This window comes from Idiotropiscis lumnitzeri, chromosome 11 (genome assembly GCF_059441095.1).
Source record: "Idiotropiscis lumnitzeri isolate Australia: NSW breed Sydney's pygmy pipehorse chromosome 11, RoL_Ilum_1.0, whole genome shotgun sequence".
Lineage (NCBI taxonomy): Eukaryota > Metazoa > Chordata > Actinopteri > Syngnathiformes > Syngnathidae > Idiotropiscis > Idiotropiscis lumnitzeri.
Window position 1 is genome coordinate 7,842,119 of NC_142401.1, and position 17,010 is coordinate 7,859,128.

The 17,010-nt window shown below is 40.0% G+C and overlaps 3 protein-coding genes across 3 annotated transcripts; 2 read left to right on the top strand and 1 right to left on the bottom strand.

The window, feature by feature from the left end:
- Positions 1–2,456: 2,456 nt before the first annotated feature.
- sys1 (SYS1 golgi trafficking protein) lies at positions 2,457–6,228 on the bottom strand. The gene is made up of 4 exons (XM_088307968.1): positions 6,080–6,228; positions 4,724–4,973; positions 4,571–4,638; positions 2,457–4,261 (listed from the first exon to the last, which is right to left on the bottom strand). Exons 2-4 carry the CDS (start codon positions 4,883–4,885, stop codon positions 4,021–4,023), a joined length of 471 nt encoding a protein of 156 aa, XP_088164094.1. The 5' UTR covers positions 4,886–4,973; positions 6,080–6,228; the 3' UTR covers positions 2,457–4,020.
- A 66-nt stretch (positions 6,229–6,294) lies between these two features.
- LOC148327170 (peroxisomal succinyl-coenzyme A thioesterase-like) lies at positions 6,295–12,465 on the top strand. The gene is made up of 12 exons (XM_088308978.1): positions 6,295–6,837; positions 7,350–7,468; positions 8,492–8,698; positions 9,089–9,188; positions 9,274–9,464; positions 9,539–9,711; positions 10,259–10,375; positions 10,504–10,589; positions 10,676–10,769; positions 10,860–10,940; positions 11,017–11,152; positions 11,306–12,465. The coding sequence occupies exons 1-12, from the start codon at positions 6,644–6,646 to the stop codon at positions 11,404–11,406; spliced, it is 1,599 nt and encodes a 532-aa protein (XP_088165104.1). The 5' UTR covers positions 6,295–6,643; the 3' UTR covers positions 11,407–12,465.
- Positions 12,466–12,696: 231 nt separating this feature from the next.
- Positions 12,697–16,904, top strand: inpp1 (inositol polyphosphate-1-phosphatase). The gene is made up of 6 exons (XM_088309420.1): positions 12,697–12,894; positions 14,165–14,380; positions 14,485–14,545; positions 15,098–15,298; positions 15,377–15,551; positions 16,025–16,904. Exons 2-6 carry the CDS (start codon positions 14,177–14,179, stop codon positions 16,512–16,514), a joined length of 1,131 nt encoding a protein of 376 aa, XP_088165546.1. The 5' UTR covers positions 12,697–12,894; positions 14,165–14,176; the 3' UTR covers positions 16,515–16,904.
- Positions 16,905–17,010: the final 106 nt, after the last annotated feature.

Here is a 17,010-nt window from a genome sequence, read left to right on the forward strand (position 1 = left end):
CAGTTACATTTTCCAAGTAGATGGATCGTTTACTTAAAAATGTATAATATATGTATATATATATATATATATATATATATATATATACATACACAGATGATTTTATTTTGTGCAAACACCTGACAAAATTGAATTGAGTCCCTAAAAATTCTCCAAAATTTTTTTCAGTGTAATTAGCTTTGCGCATGTGGTTCCTATCAGTGGCTGGCAATGCATTTTATACCTGGACCGTCAGAGGGGACAAACATTGTTGGGAGATGGGTTGGTGCTTGAATGGTGGCAAACGGGATTCCCCAAAAATGTATTTTCCAAAGAACAAAAACCAAACAAAGCGTGTTGATTAATCTAAAATATAAAATTAGCGGATCACAGTCCAGTTTTCTCATGACAATCAAGCTTTTTGCTTAACCCTTTTTCGCAGCATATCAACCCCATTGTAGGTGAAGTTCCATAGTTCCTTCCAAAATGCCGAAAACGGTTTGATTTTCTGCATTTGTATTATTTTTAAATATATTCGCTCTGCAGATGTTTTACATGACCAAGTCAAATATTTAATAGTCAAAGCAATAGCAGCTGCTTTTGTAATGCGATCGTTGCAATTTTTATATCGATACTATATATAGTACGTTCAAGAAATTACGTACAAGATTTAAAATAGGACCAAAAAAAAAATCCAATTTCTCCATTGAAATATTTGACACACCCAATTTTGTTCTATACACTAAGTCATAAATTTCATTATTGTCTGACAGTATATTTATCATTCATCATTGCTTCAGTTTGAATCGCCTCAAACCAAACAATTTGACCCGTCCGGTCAATAAACTGCCATGGGCGTTGTTTTAATTAGGACATTTGCATTTACAGATCGACTGAAACCAACAAATTAGAATCATAAATTTGTTGTTAATGAGAAGCACGATCCATTTTTGTCAACATGCTCTCTCCAACCACCGTTGCTCTTCATCAACAGTAATTTTTCCATCATGTAACTTGCATGACGGTGCTTCATATATCATTTTTTTTTTCCGGGACAGAAGTATATACTGCTCCGTGCATGAAGATATAAGAGTAACTCTGAAGTGCATCGGCTCCCTTTTCTCACATCCATCACCCAGCCTGCACCCTCCCTTCTCCTTTCTCGGCATGATCCTTCTGCTTGTTTCTATTTCCAGTATTCTGGTGCGCAGGTGCTAGCATGATGTCATCCATTGTGTGTATGCAGTAGTGAGAAATCCAATCGTCCTCAAGCATGAGCAATATGTAAGGTCACTTTTTTTTTTTCGAGAGGACTCTTATCTCTCCATTAGTATTTCAAGAGTGCATGAAGGAGTTGAATTTCGGGCAAAGCTCTGAATGTAAAGTTCAATATCGATGCTTTTGTTTGCAACTAGAAAGCACACTATTTATGAGACTGTATACAAGCAATATATGGCAAAATCATGTGTTTGTAATAAAGCACCAGCACTGTAAAAACGTACAGCTCGAGTGTGTGATGTTCTTCAGAGGAATTATGATGGAAGGCACAAATGGGATGGAATCAATGAGGAGGAAATGGGTCAGATAAAGCGGAGACTTTTCTTTAAGACCCATTTACAACGGAGTTTCTGTTTTCAGCCTTCCCTCCAGCAAAGTGTTGGTAATGAGGACCATAACAAGCGGGTTTCCGCCCGTCCGTGAGCTCCCATCTGCTTCTTTCCACCTGGACCCTTGCAGAGTTGGGAGAAAATGAAGGATCGTGGCCTGAGGTGGCAACTCTTCCGAGAAGCAAAAGCTTGCCAATCATTTCAAGACCATAGATACTTGTAGGATTGGGCGTTGGAAGCAGAGACACCAACTCGATTTTTTTTAAAGGGGGTGTCAAGTCAAAAATGTTCTTTATTTATTTGTTTTTTTTTAAGTTCTATCCACTAGTCTGAACAAGGTAATCTGATTACAATTGCAATGTGAATTAAGCAGTGAAATCCAGCTGTTTAAATCCATTAAAAAGGGCGGCCATTTTGCCACTTGCCGTCGACTGAAAATGACGTCACAGTTGCTCAGGTAACGACCAATCACAGCTCAGCTAGCGAACATCACATGACCAAACTAATTTGTTCTTGTATTCAATCAGGTTTTCATCATAATCAACTATAATATGGAATATATTGACTAATAATTATGAATTAATGGATGATTATTTAAGCCACAGGTGGATTTTTTTTCTGAAACATCATAGCAATAAATTATAAGGCATGGAAAAAAATCCATACTGTGCAAGTTTTTATAGGTCAAACTTAAACAGCAAGTGAAAATATTTGAAATAACCAAGAGCGCTAGAAAAATGTTTATTAAATCATTAATTAAATCATCAAAAATTAATTTAGAGTCAAATAAAGCCACTTCTGATTAAAATTTGCAGATGACCGATGTTATCTTCCGCCACTTTCAGAAGAAGCACTCGCCTTAAGCAACAGTGACTTTGTAGTGTTTTATTAAAAACAAGACATTTTTTTTAATGTTAAGAATAGGTCCATTCCTCAGTTTCTTTGTATTTCAATAATACATAGACCAGAGCGGTTATATAAGGATGGGGGGCGGTATTTGATATATATTTCAAAGTAAAATGATGTTGTAAAATAATGACGTTACGAGAATCATCTTGAGAATAACGTCATACTGCTGCAGTTTGTTTTCGTTTTTTACAGGAAAAAAAAAATCATCGTCAAGAGGGTCTCTGAGCAGTTGTGGGGGACAACCTGGACTGGTTGCCAGCCAATCACGGGCTACACATAGACAAGCGACTCGCGCTCAAAATCACACTTTGGGACAATTCCAGGAGTCCAATCAACCCATTATGCATGTTTTTGGAATGTGGGAGGAAACCAAAGTACCCGGAGAAAACCCACGCATGCATCTACCACCATGGGGCCTACTCTCTTGATTAAACCCAAGAATTTCCAAATTATTTTTTCAGTCTTTGTCACAAAATCTCCAACAGCCCCGCATCTTTATATAACGAGAAGCTTAAACACCTAATATTGGAACTTTTTTCTTTATTTACTTTATTCTCAGTTCTTTTAAAACTACAGCTTTAATCTTGAATGTAAAAAAAAAAAAAAAAAGAGAGAGAACGTAAAGCTGCACCATCAAATAACTTAGTGTAGAGGAACTTAATGATTCATTAAAACAGGGATTTAAAAGCTCCCCCCCAAAAAAAAAAAAAGCTATAACGGATGTTACGGAACTATTTGCGTCTCACATAAAAAAAGATGTTTCCGATGTTGCAGTTCTTCAAAGAGTGACAGCATTTTCTGGAACAGAGATATTGTGCTGTCAGGACACAGCTGGTGGCTGTCAAAGCTGTCCCCAAAGAGGCCGTCATGTTGCCATGATATATTATGACAAGGGAAGAGGGAAACAAATGCTTGCTGGTTAAAATGCAAAACACGTGGCAAAAAAAAATAAATAAATAAAATTACTAAGCTCAATTTGACCTTGATCGCAGTAAACAAAAAATAAAAATAATAATAAATTACATCTGAAATTCGAAACGTTTCCTCACACATTTAAGCTCAATGATACACGACTTTTTTTTGTTTAATTAAATAAAATAGCATTTGTTCGAATTAGCTGTTCACTTGTTAACAACCCAAATTTTTTTATGTAATGGTTGCTTTAATTTTTCAACTCAAACCAGCCTGCAGCCACACAAAGATATTTGACTAAAAGTAAGCTTACACAATTTTCCCCTCTGCGAACAAATATACTTAAGCAAAAAAAAAAAAACAACCAAGAAAAAAAATGTAGCAGTTCACAGTTCATGAAGAAGATGCAGCCAACATCCTCTTTGAGAAGCGTGGAGAAAATTGTCCGTAGTTTAATGGAAAGTCAATAATAAATAGTGCGTCTGATGCAAAGCAGATACACAAAGATCAGTCCAATGTATGTGCCAAGTTTGCTTTCTTTAAAGCAGGAGAAGATTATCCTCCTGTGAGAGGAGTTCTTCCAAGATGTCTCAAACTGTCCATTTTCAACAATTCAAAGGTTAGACTTGGGTCCAGAATTGACAGGGATGGCCCTGAGCTCAGTCCGCATGCACAGGTACTCTCCGATGACCGCCATCAACGCCATGCAGGCGAAATTGACGAGCCACCACGACAGCGAGGAGGGAAAGCGAGAATTATAGATCCAACAGATGATCAAATGGAAGAAGTGCACCGTGACGGTGAAGTCCAGGCACTGCTTCCCCCGGCGGATGAAGAACCACAAGCCCAGAGCGCTGCAACAATTATACATTCGTTATTAATTTACACTGAACACGCAAAAATACAAAAGGTTCCCCAGGTATTGTGTTTTCAGATGTAAGACTTCAGTTTCTGCCTGTTCTAAGGGCATTTTCACATTTTTTTTTGTCAGAAAGTGACAGGCATGCTCAATTAGATTTAGGTCAGGTGATTGACGTGCCCATTGCATAACATGCCACTTTTATGCTAACAATTTTTTATTTTCCAAAATCGTGTCGTTATCTGAATATTTCCAGGCCAACTGCCCAAGTGCAAGCGATAGTTCGATTGTTATTAAGCCTCACCAGGTAAGAGAGTTCAAAACGAAGGCCATCATTGACAGCCTGCCCAGCATTGATGCAAAACCGAGAACCTGACAACGATATAATAACAGTGTCATTCGGCGCACAAGCGGGGCCAAAAAACTGAAATAAAATACAATTACAGGTTACACTCACTTCATAGCTGAAGATTTGGTCCAGTGAGCTATGTGCTGGCACCAGAATGTCCACTCCTGCCAACCACAAGCCGAGAAAGCTGTAGTAGATGCATTGCATCAAGACAATTTGAAAGACGATGAGAACAGGGTCCCAGATGTAGCTTCGGAAGTGGCTGCCCATTGCGGACTAAAGGTGCAAATCCAAAGGAAGCTTTCAGTTGGTCCGGCTGTTAGGAGACATGCCATCCACTGTGTTTCAATTGCAGTATCTGAAGAAGAAGAAGAAAAAAAACATCTTAAATAGAAGGCCTTTTTCCAATCAATTGTGGCGCTCAACAAATGTGATAAGAAATGCCATCTGTCCTTATGATACTGAAACACAGAGATTAGCTTGACGTTTTGAGAGCAGCCTTGCCAAACCTTGTTTCATGGTCATGTCCAGACCTTTGACTTAAAGGTAAGCAGAATCTTCATCGCTTGAGTTTTAAGGTTGAATTTCACATTTTACAAAAGCGAACAAGTGGTCACATTAAGTATGTTTGATAATGTTGTTGTTTCAGACTATCTCAGACACGTGATTTAACTGAAAAGGTGTAGAGTGATTAGTATGTCTGCCTCAGGGTCCCGGGGTTCAAGGTTTGAATCTTTGCTCTGTCCTTCCTTTGTGGAGTTTACATATTCTCCAGCTTTCAGCATGCTTCTGAGGTTCAAGTCAAGACTTTAAATTTCCCATAGTAGTGAATGAGTGAGGATGCTTGTTAATCTATATCTGCCCTGCGATTGTCCGAAGATCAGTCCCATTTCTTGCCCAAAGTCTGGTGGAATTGGCTCCAACTCACCTAAAACACCAATAAGCACGATTGGAATAGAAAATGGATGGATAGCAGAAGTGTAGAACTGCGCTGCATTTTTTTGACGACTGTTACTAAAGACAAACCCATTACAGCCAACTACAGCCACAATATTAGTCATGCGGTACCGACAAATTACTATATATATCTGCCTGTGTCCATTTCAAACCAAAACCAAAAACACAATTTCATAAGAGAAGAAAGTATTCAACGAGTAAGCTTGTAATGTATGTGTAAGGGACGACCACAGTCGAAATAAATGTATTGCTAATCAATTAAAACGCGGTCAATAATTAGCCAATGCGATATGGCCTACGAACATCCACGAAATATAATTCGATAAATACAATACAGAATAGAATGCCACGGTGTGACTTTCAGTACAACAGTTGCGTTCCACCCCGGTTTAGCTGCACAACAATACGGACTGTTGCGACAAGTTATAGTGGCGATTCAATATGAGAAATACCGGAACCTTTTAATTAAAGAAAAAGAAGAACGAGAGCGGTACAAAAGGAGCACACCTGGTCATTGAAGATGATCGAGTAAACGGCGGGAATCCAAAGACTTTCTTTTTACGCCCTTTACTAGCTTGCTAAAATCCAGGCCTGCGTTCCAACCAGACAAGTCCAAAACACACAAGTCAAGTCACAACGTTGAACCGGAAACGTTCTTGAACCGGAAAAAAAACTTTGTCGTTTAGTGAAGCCTTTCAGAATAAAACAACACGTGACACAATGGATTTCCACGTTAATTATTTCTTACGTGAGTATTTCCGGAGGATTTTGTAATGTAATTACATTGTAACGTATGTAATGTTAATCAGATGGATGCTACAATTAGGTAAACGTCAAAATCCATGTGCAAAATTTTATAGATTTGACCTGAGGGGAAGAAAACAAATCCATTCAGCAATTTGCCTAGATTATACCATCCCGACATGCTTCCATTATATTATGAAATAGGTAAATTTGAATAACTTTTAATAATTGTCTTTATTTGGCAATTTTGTGGTTTGTCGTATGTGATTCGTCTGTTGAATTCACTTTGTTTATAAGTCGCTCAAAATTTTAAGTGTGTTTGTGTACATGAGACAACCTTTAAGGGAAGATAGATCGGATACCGGTTTCACCACTATTAAATATTTTGACAAGTTAAAGCAGGTTCTGCATAGCCTTACTGACAAGTTTGATTTCACACGCCTATCTGGAGCTTGGCTGAATTTTGCTGATAAAGCTTCCCAAACATCTGGACCAAATCAACTTTGGTCAATATTATCAAGGTAAGACTTTGTGCATTCAATGCAATTTAGGTTTTGGATTTGCACACAAACGAAATCCAGCATACAGCATATGGTAGTTAAACGAACAATGGACCGATTGTCAGGGGAAATTCTTATTGGCAGTTTAACCCCGCTTATTCAGTTTTTGGGGGATAAAAAAAAAAAATATATATATATATATATATATATATATTTTTTTTTTTTTTGTGTGTACGTGTGTGGGGTGTGTGTGTGTGTGTGTGTGTGTGTGCGTGTGTATGAAAAATGTGTCAAATGCTTAAGCTCACATATTCAGCAAGTATTCCTTTTTGAGCAAAGGGTCAAGGTTCATTTTCAGCCACGTAGCACATTAACCCTTCAATCATTTCCAGGGTCCATTATCCATTAGCTAAGCCACTTATCCTCACAATGGTGGCAGATATGATCATTCATTCAGTCAGCCAATGGAAAGCAGTTACAAAAAAACTTAGCATTGTTTCTTGTTTTGCCGCTGATGTCCATTTCCAGGGCAGACTTAGCATGATGATTGGGACTCACGTGCGAGTGGCAGTATACCAGCATCTCATAGGAAGGCAGCTGACCCCACGTATTGGCCTACTCAGGAAACCTTGCTGGTTGCATAGTGTTGTAGGTAAGAAAAATAGCGTACTGTACAAATGTTGAATGAATGCGAGAGATACAGTCCAAGTATCGCGTTTTAGATGAGTTTGAGTTCAGGTTGTACTTGATTCATGTGTTTGGACTGCTTCCAACAGCATGTGTCACATGCTGCCGATTGGAATGTTTAGCAATGTTAAATGGAACATGTTGAGCACCCTTATGCCAAAGTTTCTTCTAAATGCCTTCTTGTTCGATCACAAGTGAAATCAACTCTTACTCTAAAAAACAAATAAACATACATAAAGTTCTAAGACAAAGTCCTAAATACAACCCCTGAAACAGAAGTTTCCTTTATTGCTTGTGGCCAAAATATTTTTCAAGTGGTCAATGTCTTCTTATCTGATTACGATTATGTAACGCATGTTGTCTGTACATATACGATAATTAAAAAAAACAGAAGAGTCATTTGCCAAACACATGTGTATACTTAAGTCATTCACTACCAAGCGAGTAAAAACAAAAACAAAAGATCTTTGACGTCTGCATCCGTCAATGGCACTGAATGAGGTAATTGGCTCATACAGCATTTTACCCAACAAAAACTGAACATTTTCTGCATCACAGCAGAAACGCAAAGTTGATGCTACACCTGATTGGTAGCCAGTGTATAGCCTTTAAAACTGTAACATGTTCTGATCTCTTTGTTCTGGTCAAAACCCAAGCTGCAGCGTTCTGAATGAACTCTTTGAGGGAATCCAGTCAGAATACTATTAGAAAACTCAAGTCTACTATTCGTTTTAAATTATGACACGCCTTTTTTGAACCGTAGCTATTTGGGGATATTTTTATGAGATATGACTAACCGTGTGTCATCTGCATAGCCACAGGAATCAACATGTACAGGTTGAACAAAAGGAGTCAAAGCAGTGACCTTTGAGGGACTCCATATGTCATGACCATTTGATCTGATTCCAACCTTTCAAAATCATGCATTTCCTCCAAATAGGACCATTTGGTACACACTCTCTGAATATGACACACTTGTCTCCACCAGCGATGCGATGGAAGACCAGTAACAATCCAGCTCCTGTGCTGACAGTGTCTCCAGCCCGCGGCCTGGTGGATGATCCAATCAGCATAAAGGCAGGTTTTATGCCGCCGCACCATCCCGTTACATTGTGTGCACAAATGCGCAGCGAGGATGGTGACCTGTGGGAGGCTTTTGGCCACTATAACACCAGTGCAGATGGCACTGTCAACTGTGAGTCATGCCGAACACATCCTGTTAATTGACAATGTATTGCGATTATGTACAATTTCTTTTTTAACTGATGATTGGTATAGCTTTAGATTTTTAAATAAATGCATAGTGACTTACATAAAGCACAACCCTGTGAATGCAGTTGTTTTTGAAAAAAAAAACATTTTTTTTCTGTTATTTTTGTTGCTGTTGTTGTCATATATATAATATGTGAAAAAGCAATAAAACACTGTAAAAAAATAAATAAAATAAAATAAAATTGTCTGATGCATTTGTATTGACTAAAATGACAATTTTACCCTGAAACATTATTTCCCCATGACACATGTTGCTGTTTATGATCTGCCGTCAAGCTTCTTCTGACCGTCTTCTCCCTTGTGCGTTCAACAGTGGCTCGGGATCATTGCGTGGGTGGTTCATATTTGGGATGTGAGCCAATGGGTCTCCTCTGGGCTCTGCATCCAGCTCCTGGGGAAAGGGACGGTTTAAGGCAGGTGCACAAAAACACATATCTCATTTGAAGTGCGCTTGTATTGTGTTCTTAGCGTCTTGTTTTTTTGTTTTTTTTTACGAAGGTTGCGGAAGAAGAATGTCACGATTCCATTCATAGTGGACATTTCCTTGCTGGATGGTCACATATCTCCCAGAGAGAGAGAGAGCGCTGAGCTGGCTGGCGCAACCACTGAGCGCTGGTACCTGGCACCAGGTGTTCAAAGAATAGACGTTCGCCAAAATGGAGTTGTGGGAACGTTATTCTTACCGGCGGGTGAGCACAAATGTGATCACAAATTTGACTCTTTTCAATGTCTTTTGTCTGATATTGTTGCCTTTTCTCAACAGGCCCAGGCAGGTTTCCTGTGGTGCTGGACTTGTGGGGCATGGGTGGAGGACTTGTGGAGTACCGCGCATCTCTGATTGCATCCAGGGGCTTTGCCAGCTTCACCATCGCCTACATGGAGCACAAAGATCTGACAGTCCAACTAGATATTCACAGCGCGGATGCATATATGAAGGTATGATGTCGCTTTATGTTAGGTGACAGGTTGAGGTGTCAAACCAGTTTTCATCATAAATCACATTAATCGGACTGCAACCAGAAATCTGCGCATTTTATTATGAATTTATAATTCCGTCTTCATTTGGTTCTCATGTTAGCAAGATATTGTTTGAAATCACAAGTCAGTGAAAAAAAATTAAATCGTGGCAAGCGTATTTATTTAATTCCACAACTACGGGTATGTTACCTTTAAGAATTTTTAGTAAGAACATTTTTTTTTTATAATATATTGCATCACTTTATATTGAGCTATAAGTGGAGATTCCTTTTTATGTTTTCTTCAAATGCATTTAGTAAGAAAGAAGGACCACCAATCACCGAGAGATTATTTGTGGTAAATAAATCATTTTTAGGCCAATTAAGTCAAACTCATGATCTTGCGTCCTGTGCACGCTCACCGGTAACAATCCAACACGATGCCTCAAGTTCACTAAACTTCAATCATAAAATGACCAAAGCTGTCTAATAACTTTCTTTGTTTTTTTTCCCTCCCTTTTGTTCAGAAAGCAATTAATATCCTGCAGGATCATCCTCAAATCTGTGGTGATCGAATCGGCATCATCGGTCTCTCCTATGGAGTCTACTTAGGCCTCCGAATGGCCACACGCGGTGATGTAAACGTACGTGGTACGGTTGTGTAACGTATTTGAAAGTGTTTGCTTCTTGAACTTGCAAAGTCAATCATTAACATGGATTAAAATTCTTTGGTGTCTATCTAATTTTCCGAAAAATTCACTCTATTCTCCAGCCATCCTGTTTGGTTTGTATAAATGGCCCAGCGGGAAGCAATACGAAGCTCACAGAAATATTTTGCAAGCCGAAAGCATCTGAAAGGTAAATATTAAAAAAAAAAAAATCAGATCATAGTTGCTGATTTGGGGTTGGGAAGCGGATGTTTTCTTTTAAATCATTCTTTTTAGTGACCAGAGATTTTGGCCACGGGATGAGGCAGGCTATCTCAGCTTTAAGGACCTGTCTTCCCCCCCAAACTACTCCCCGGGGACCCAAGTGAAGGTGATGTGAAGACCATATTGATAATTAAAAAAAAAAAAAAATAGAAAAAAAAAACCTAAAACAAACATGAAATGTGTGTCATCCTTGCAGATAGAGAACCTCGCTTGTCCAGTGATGTACATTTTGGGTGAAGATGACCAAAATTCTCCAAGTACCGAGAATGCAAACCTGGTACATATATTTGAGTTGACCTCTTCTCCGTAGATTTCGCTGCACATTTAATGTTAACGCAGCTTGTGCTTTTCAGATTGAAGATGTCCTAAAAAAAGCGGGTAAATCCCACCTGTATACCTGTTTGTCATATCCCGGCGCTGGCCACTTGATTGAACCGCCTTACACACCAAACGCAAGAATGTCTTTGTGGAGAGTCAAACCAGAAAAAAGTGAGCTCTCCAAATGAGTATTTGGTTGACCACGATTCTTTTTCAACTACGTGCAACAAGAATCAGACGCTTGATTACAATGCAGTACCTCAAGTGTCCTTATGCGAAATGTCAAAAATATCTCACCGTTGCCCTGCTGTGTTTCTCCTGCAGTGCTCTCTCTGTGGGGGGGTCACACCGCACCCCATGCTGCTGCACAGGAAGATGCTTGGAAGGAAATCTTGAAGTTTTTCAACAAAAATCTGAGGGCGTGACCTTGACTTAATAACATTTGATATCATAAAAGCAAAGTTGATAAAGTTTTATGTTTTGACTGCTATATATAGCTTTTCGAATATTTATGGTGACTTTTCAGGTATTTTCACAGGTTTAGGTATCACAGCTTTAATTACAAATGTTGCTTTACATAGATTCTGATTACACACCTTTTAATCGTGACTCTCATTTAATTATATAGCGAACTAACTTACCGGTAGTACACACATCTCTCATTATTAATGTGCTGCTCTGCAGTTCTACACAACTTAAAACTATAACCACAATAATAAACATATCAGTCAAAATGATCATTATAAATTGTATAAGGCGGAATATTTGCGGCAGCTCTTGTTAATGCAAGTGGTCACAGCTGCTTGGTGAGGATTTCATGTGAGTGTTCACTTTAGAAAGGCTCATTCACAACTTATACTGTGGACAAAAACAAATGCTTTCGCATGAGATGCAGTGAATAGTTCATGACATGCAGAAGTAACCATGGCAACAAGGGTGATAAACTAGACTGGAGTCCATTAATGGTATCAAAAGTGCAGATAACCATGCATTTGTGGTTTCAAATATAGAAATAAATGGTAACAACTGCATGGTGAAAAAAAAGGACAAAAACATTTGTGAAAGCGTTCGGATGCACGCTCTTCATCAAGTTGCGGAAGTTGTCAAAATAAGCATATACACCAACTCCAATGAGTTTAGCAATATCGTATGTCTTATAAACATTTCAAATAGATAAGTGTGCCACTCCTTGTGATTTAAATACTGAAAGAAAACTTTTTATACTTTTTTTTAACTTCAAGTCATCTTGTAAACTTTGCAGAGGCTAAAGAGGGCACAGAAAAAGAGGGTTACGAAGGGGGACATTTTGTAGTTTGGATTTGAAATATACTCATGTAAGAAATATGTGAAAATTTAACCAAGTTAAGCTTTTTAACTTGAGGAGAACTTTGACTTTGTCTCTATTAATTTTCATTAGAACCAATGACTTTAGTCTGTGGATTTACAGTATTCATCCTGTCAAGAATATAACCACTAGAAACGGAGTCTTTTGTTGTTATTGTTGTTTTTGTCCTAAAATGCTTTACGCTGTGTAAGGGGTACTTTGCTGAAAAGAAAATGTACAGGATTTCATCGTTGAAACACACTTTTATTAGATATTAAGACGTACCTGAAACTGCTGTAGTGATGTTTCAAATCGAAGGATACTGGAAAATCTGATTTGTAATTGAACTCATCGCGCGCCTCCGCTTCCTGTTTTCCTTGTGCGCGCCTCCCTTCACGTACTTCCTGGTTGCCAGGACTTGAACGCACCATCGTCCGTCTACCTCTGACGTCAAGAAACTGGAACACTGCACGAAAAAGAAAAAATCCGCGGATCACTAATGCGAACGTAAAAATCACTTCAAATTGGTACTCGTCGGACGGGAAAAAATATTCTTTGACAGAGCAGGACAAGACGAGACGTGTTCCTGGTAAGCGTTTACGTTCCTTTGCTGGGGCTGTGTGAACGGAAAACATGCTAACGTACACTCTAGCCGCCCTGAGACTTCTTAATGTTGTGCAATTACCTCACATCATCCACCATAACGCTGCGGTAAAGTCAGAAGACCTAAATAACTTCTGTTGCTTTTTTTTCTATTTCTAGAAAACAAAACGCAATTTATTACATAGTGTTGTAAAATTATTCAAAGTGTCATCAACAATATGTTCGAAGTTCTAACAGTATAAGCAAAAAACAGGTGACATGTTTGGTAACAATCATTCGTTTTCCATTTATTCAACGCTGCAGCTATAAAGCAGTTCCACAATGCTCTCTAAATTAAAGAAATTATCGTGATATGTTGCGTATAATTGTACGAATGTGTATTGTAAAGTAAATTTGACCTTGAAAGTGGTTGATGTTGACCTTCGAAGAAATGTTTGAGCACTGTCCTTCAAAACAATGATTCCTGACACTGAGGCACTAAACATCTATCCATCCATCATCTAAGCCGCTTTTCCTCACAAGGGTGGAGGGCATGTTGGAGCCTATCATCAATGTCTCCCGGCAGTACACCCTGAACTGGTTGCCAGCCAATCGCGGGGCACGCAAAGACAAACCACCTTCCCCGCTCACAATCACACCTAGGGACAATTTAGAGCGACCAATCAACCTACCATGCATGTTTTTGGAATGTGGGAGGAAACCTTAGTACCCGGAGAAAACCCACGTAGGCATGTGGAGAACATTCAGACTTCTCACAGGGGCCCGTAGCCAGAATCGAACCCTGCACATCTGAACTTTGAGGCGGACGTTCTAACCTTCCATTGTGTCACTCGGTCACCAAACAATTCCAATAATGTACAGTGAAGCCTCAGGTGTTGTGATGAATCCGACTAAAACTAAATGTAAATCTAATCATCCATTCCAGACACCCAAAAATATGAATGAAAAATACATTTCATAGAGAATAATTGTGTTTTTAACTTAAAACAAGTTAAATACATATAAATGATGAAATGGATAAATGAACCCTCACTGCAAGGAAAATCATTTGTTACTGCCCTGAGATTTTTCTAAAGCGTGCCTCGGCTGGGAAACATTGCCTTAGTGGCAAATTTAGTGATGAAATGACCCACATCCTTCCACCACACCTCCCCTCCCCTGCACATCCCCTGTGCTCATTTGAAGCTATAATTAGCACAACATATACAAGCCACACGTCACACTTTCCGGCTCTGTTTTGACTCAAATCTCCTCAGTGAGGTCCAGACATGGCCGAGCTGCTGTGGCTGCTGCTGCGGGTGTCGGAAAAAGCCGCCAATGTGGCTCGCGTCTGCAGGCAGGAGGCGCCCCTCTTCCAACTCCTGGTCCAAGAAAAGACCGGGGATGACAAGAACAAGAAGTTTGTGCAGGACTTCAAGACGCTGGCAGATGTTGTGATCCAGGAAGTGATCCGACATGATGTTGGCGCACAGGTATGGAGGTGACCTTGACTCAAGAATGCTAAAAAGTGATTTTTTTTTTTTTTTTAATGTTTTTTTTTTCCTGCCATTAATGTGCTTTTTGTCTTTGCGTTCAGTTCCCTGAGATGGTCGGATTCATTCACGGAGAGGAATCCAACAAGTTTGAAAATGGACTTGGTAATTATTTAGCGCAGGATGGTGCAAGTACCATGAGTGGTACGCGCAGAAATCACCAAATTAAATCTACAAATCTACAAACTCTGCTAGTGGTTGAATATATTAGCAATTATTCACTTAAAATTGTTTGTTTTCAAAAATTTGTTCAGGCACAATTTTGTATTTAATTTTTATGTTCATTACATTTTGAATCATTTAAATACTATTTATTTTTCCTGTATTCATATGAAAGAGTATTTAGGTAACTTTAAAGAAGAATTGAAGTATTTACATAACTTCTATTGACTAAGAGTATTTAGCTAAATTCAAGGAAGTATCTTAGTAGTTTTGAGAGTATTTCAGCATTTTGTAAATCTAAGAGTATGAGCACACTTCATTACATCAACCCAGATCAAAACGTAAAATCCTTGGAGATCATTGGAGATCTTTATTTACGCCGTCTTCATTTAAGCCAAATTCTCCTTAAATAGGATATTAATGCGAACACATGAAAGCACAGACTTGCGTGTTCTTGTATCCAACGACTGAAGCCTCGCATTGTCTGCCTCGCAGGTGAGAGTGTGACGGTGACCGTGCGCGGCACCGAGGAGGAGACCGCTGCACTTCTCGCCACGGTGCTGGACGGCGACCTGACGGCGGCGGCGCTACTGTCACGAGCAATCCACCAAGACCCGGCCACCGTCGACGCCAACACGGACGGACTAACGTTACCGCTCAGCCCTTCCGAGCTCGGCATCTGGATCGACCCCATCGGTGAGCGCCTGGTCGTCAACGCTGCAGCCGAGCATAACGTCAACGGGGCTTGACGTGTTTGTGGTTCCGTTGATTCAGATGCCACCAGCCAGTATATCGAAGGCCGCGAGGAGGTGCTGGAGGAGGGCCACCTGTCACCGTCAGGTCTGCATTGTGCTCTGGTCCTCATCGGGGTTTACCTCCGCAGCACAGGCGAGCCTGTTATGGGTGTTATCAACCAGCCGTTCAACCACAAAGAAACTACAGGCGCAAGGTGAGCTGCACGATTATTATTACTACGTAAAACCACATTATGGACGTGAGTACTGAGTGTTCAATTCTTAACCAAATTTTAATCTAGAGCAGGCGTGGGCAAACTACGGCCCCGGAGGCCACATGCGGCCCATTAAGCGTTTTAATCCGGCCCGCCGAATTTGAAAAAAATTAAATGAATTAAGCTTGTTACTGTTTTACTTTCTAAATTCTGTGGTGTGTCAGAGACATATATTTTGTTGTCATGCTTTTGTTCACTTTCATTCAAAATTTAATGTATTTTTTTTCGCCGATGAGGTGAGGTTACCAAAACACTCCATCCATCTGCTCCTGGTCCGGCCCCTCTGTCAAATTTTAGAACCCATTGTGGCCCACCAATCAAAAAGTTTGCCCACCTCTGATCGTTTGCTGCTACATGCCACATTGTTTGTATTTGTCTCTGAATAATGTTCCGACCGAATCATTTGTTTCTAGATGGCGGGGGAAGCTCTTCTGGGGCGTTTCCTGTGGCGACATCAACAAGTGCTCAGTGTCACAGCTCAAAACCGGACCCAAAGAACACCGGCCGCTGTCAGTGGTGCTTAGCTCCAGCGAGAAGCAGGTGGTGAAGGACAGTCTGGCCTCCCTGTGCGGTCCAGAAAAACTGATGTACGCGTCGGGAGCCGGCTACAAAATCCTGTGCGTCATTCAGGGTTTGGCCGATGCCTACGTCCTCTCGGAAGGAAGCACCTTTAAGTGGGACTCCTGTGCGCCTCACGCGCTGCTTCGAGCCCTCGGGGGGGGCGTGGTAGACCTGACGAAGAGTTTAAAGTGCGATTCTGAGGCCAAGGTAGAACTGACCTATCACCAGCCGTGCCCTGAGGGGAAAGGTGCTGACCGTTGGGCCAACTACGGAGGCCTTGTGGCATATGGAGACTGGTCCCACTTAAGCAGTATCTTGGGGGCTCTGAGAGAAAAGCTGTAGTTTAATTGTTGCCTATATCACACTCAGTTTTATTTTAGATAAAGGTCTGATGTTATTTTAAATGTAAACAACTTAACACTTTATTTTTAACCAAATACGTATAAGAGTATCTATATATGATATATGGGCCAAATGAGTTAAAGCTTTGAGGATTCAAGTGAATAATCACTTGTGCAAGTTTTTAATGCGAGGAGTGGAAAGGTGATGTGGCCTCAAGGAGAGCAGGAGTCCGACCTTTTAAATATGGAAAGTATCATTTCATTGTTGAGCTGACCTGTCACATGCTATAAATACGTCAAGTGGATGGAGCGGTGTGCAGTCATGCACACCTCTCAAACATCTCCTTGTAAGGAGATCATCCAATCACATAAGCCATCCTCCTTCATTTAAGTCGTCGAAATGAAAAAAAAAGTGAGGCCAACTGTAGTAATGTCAGATCTTCAGAATATGTTTGTCACTTTATGTTCTTATGTGCATTTTCAACAGCGTGTGCGTA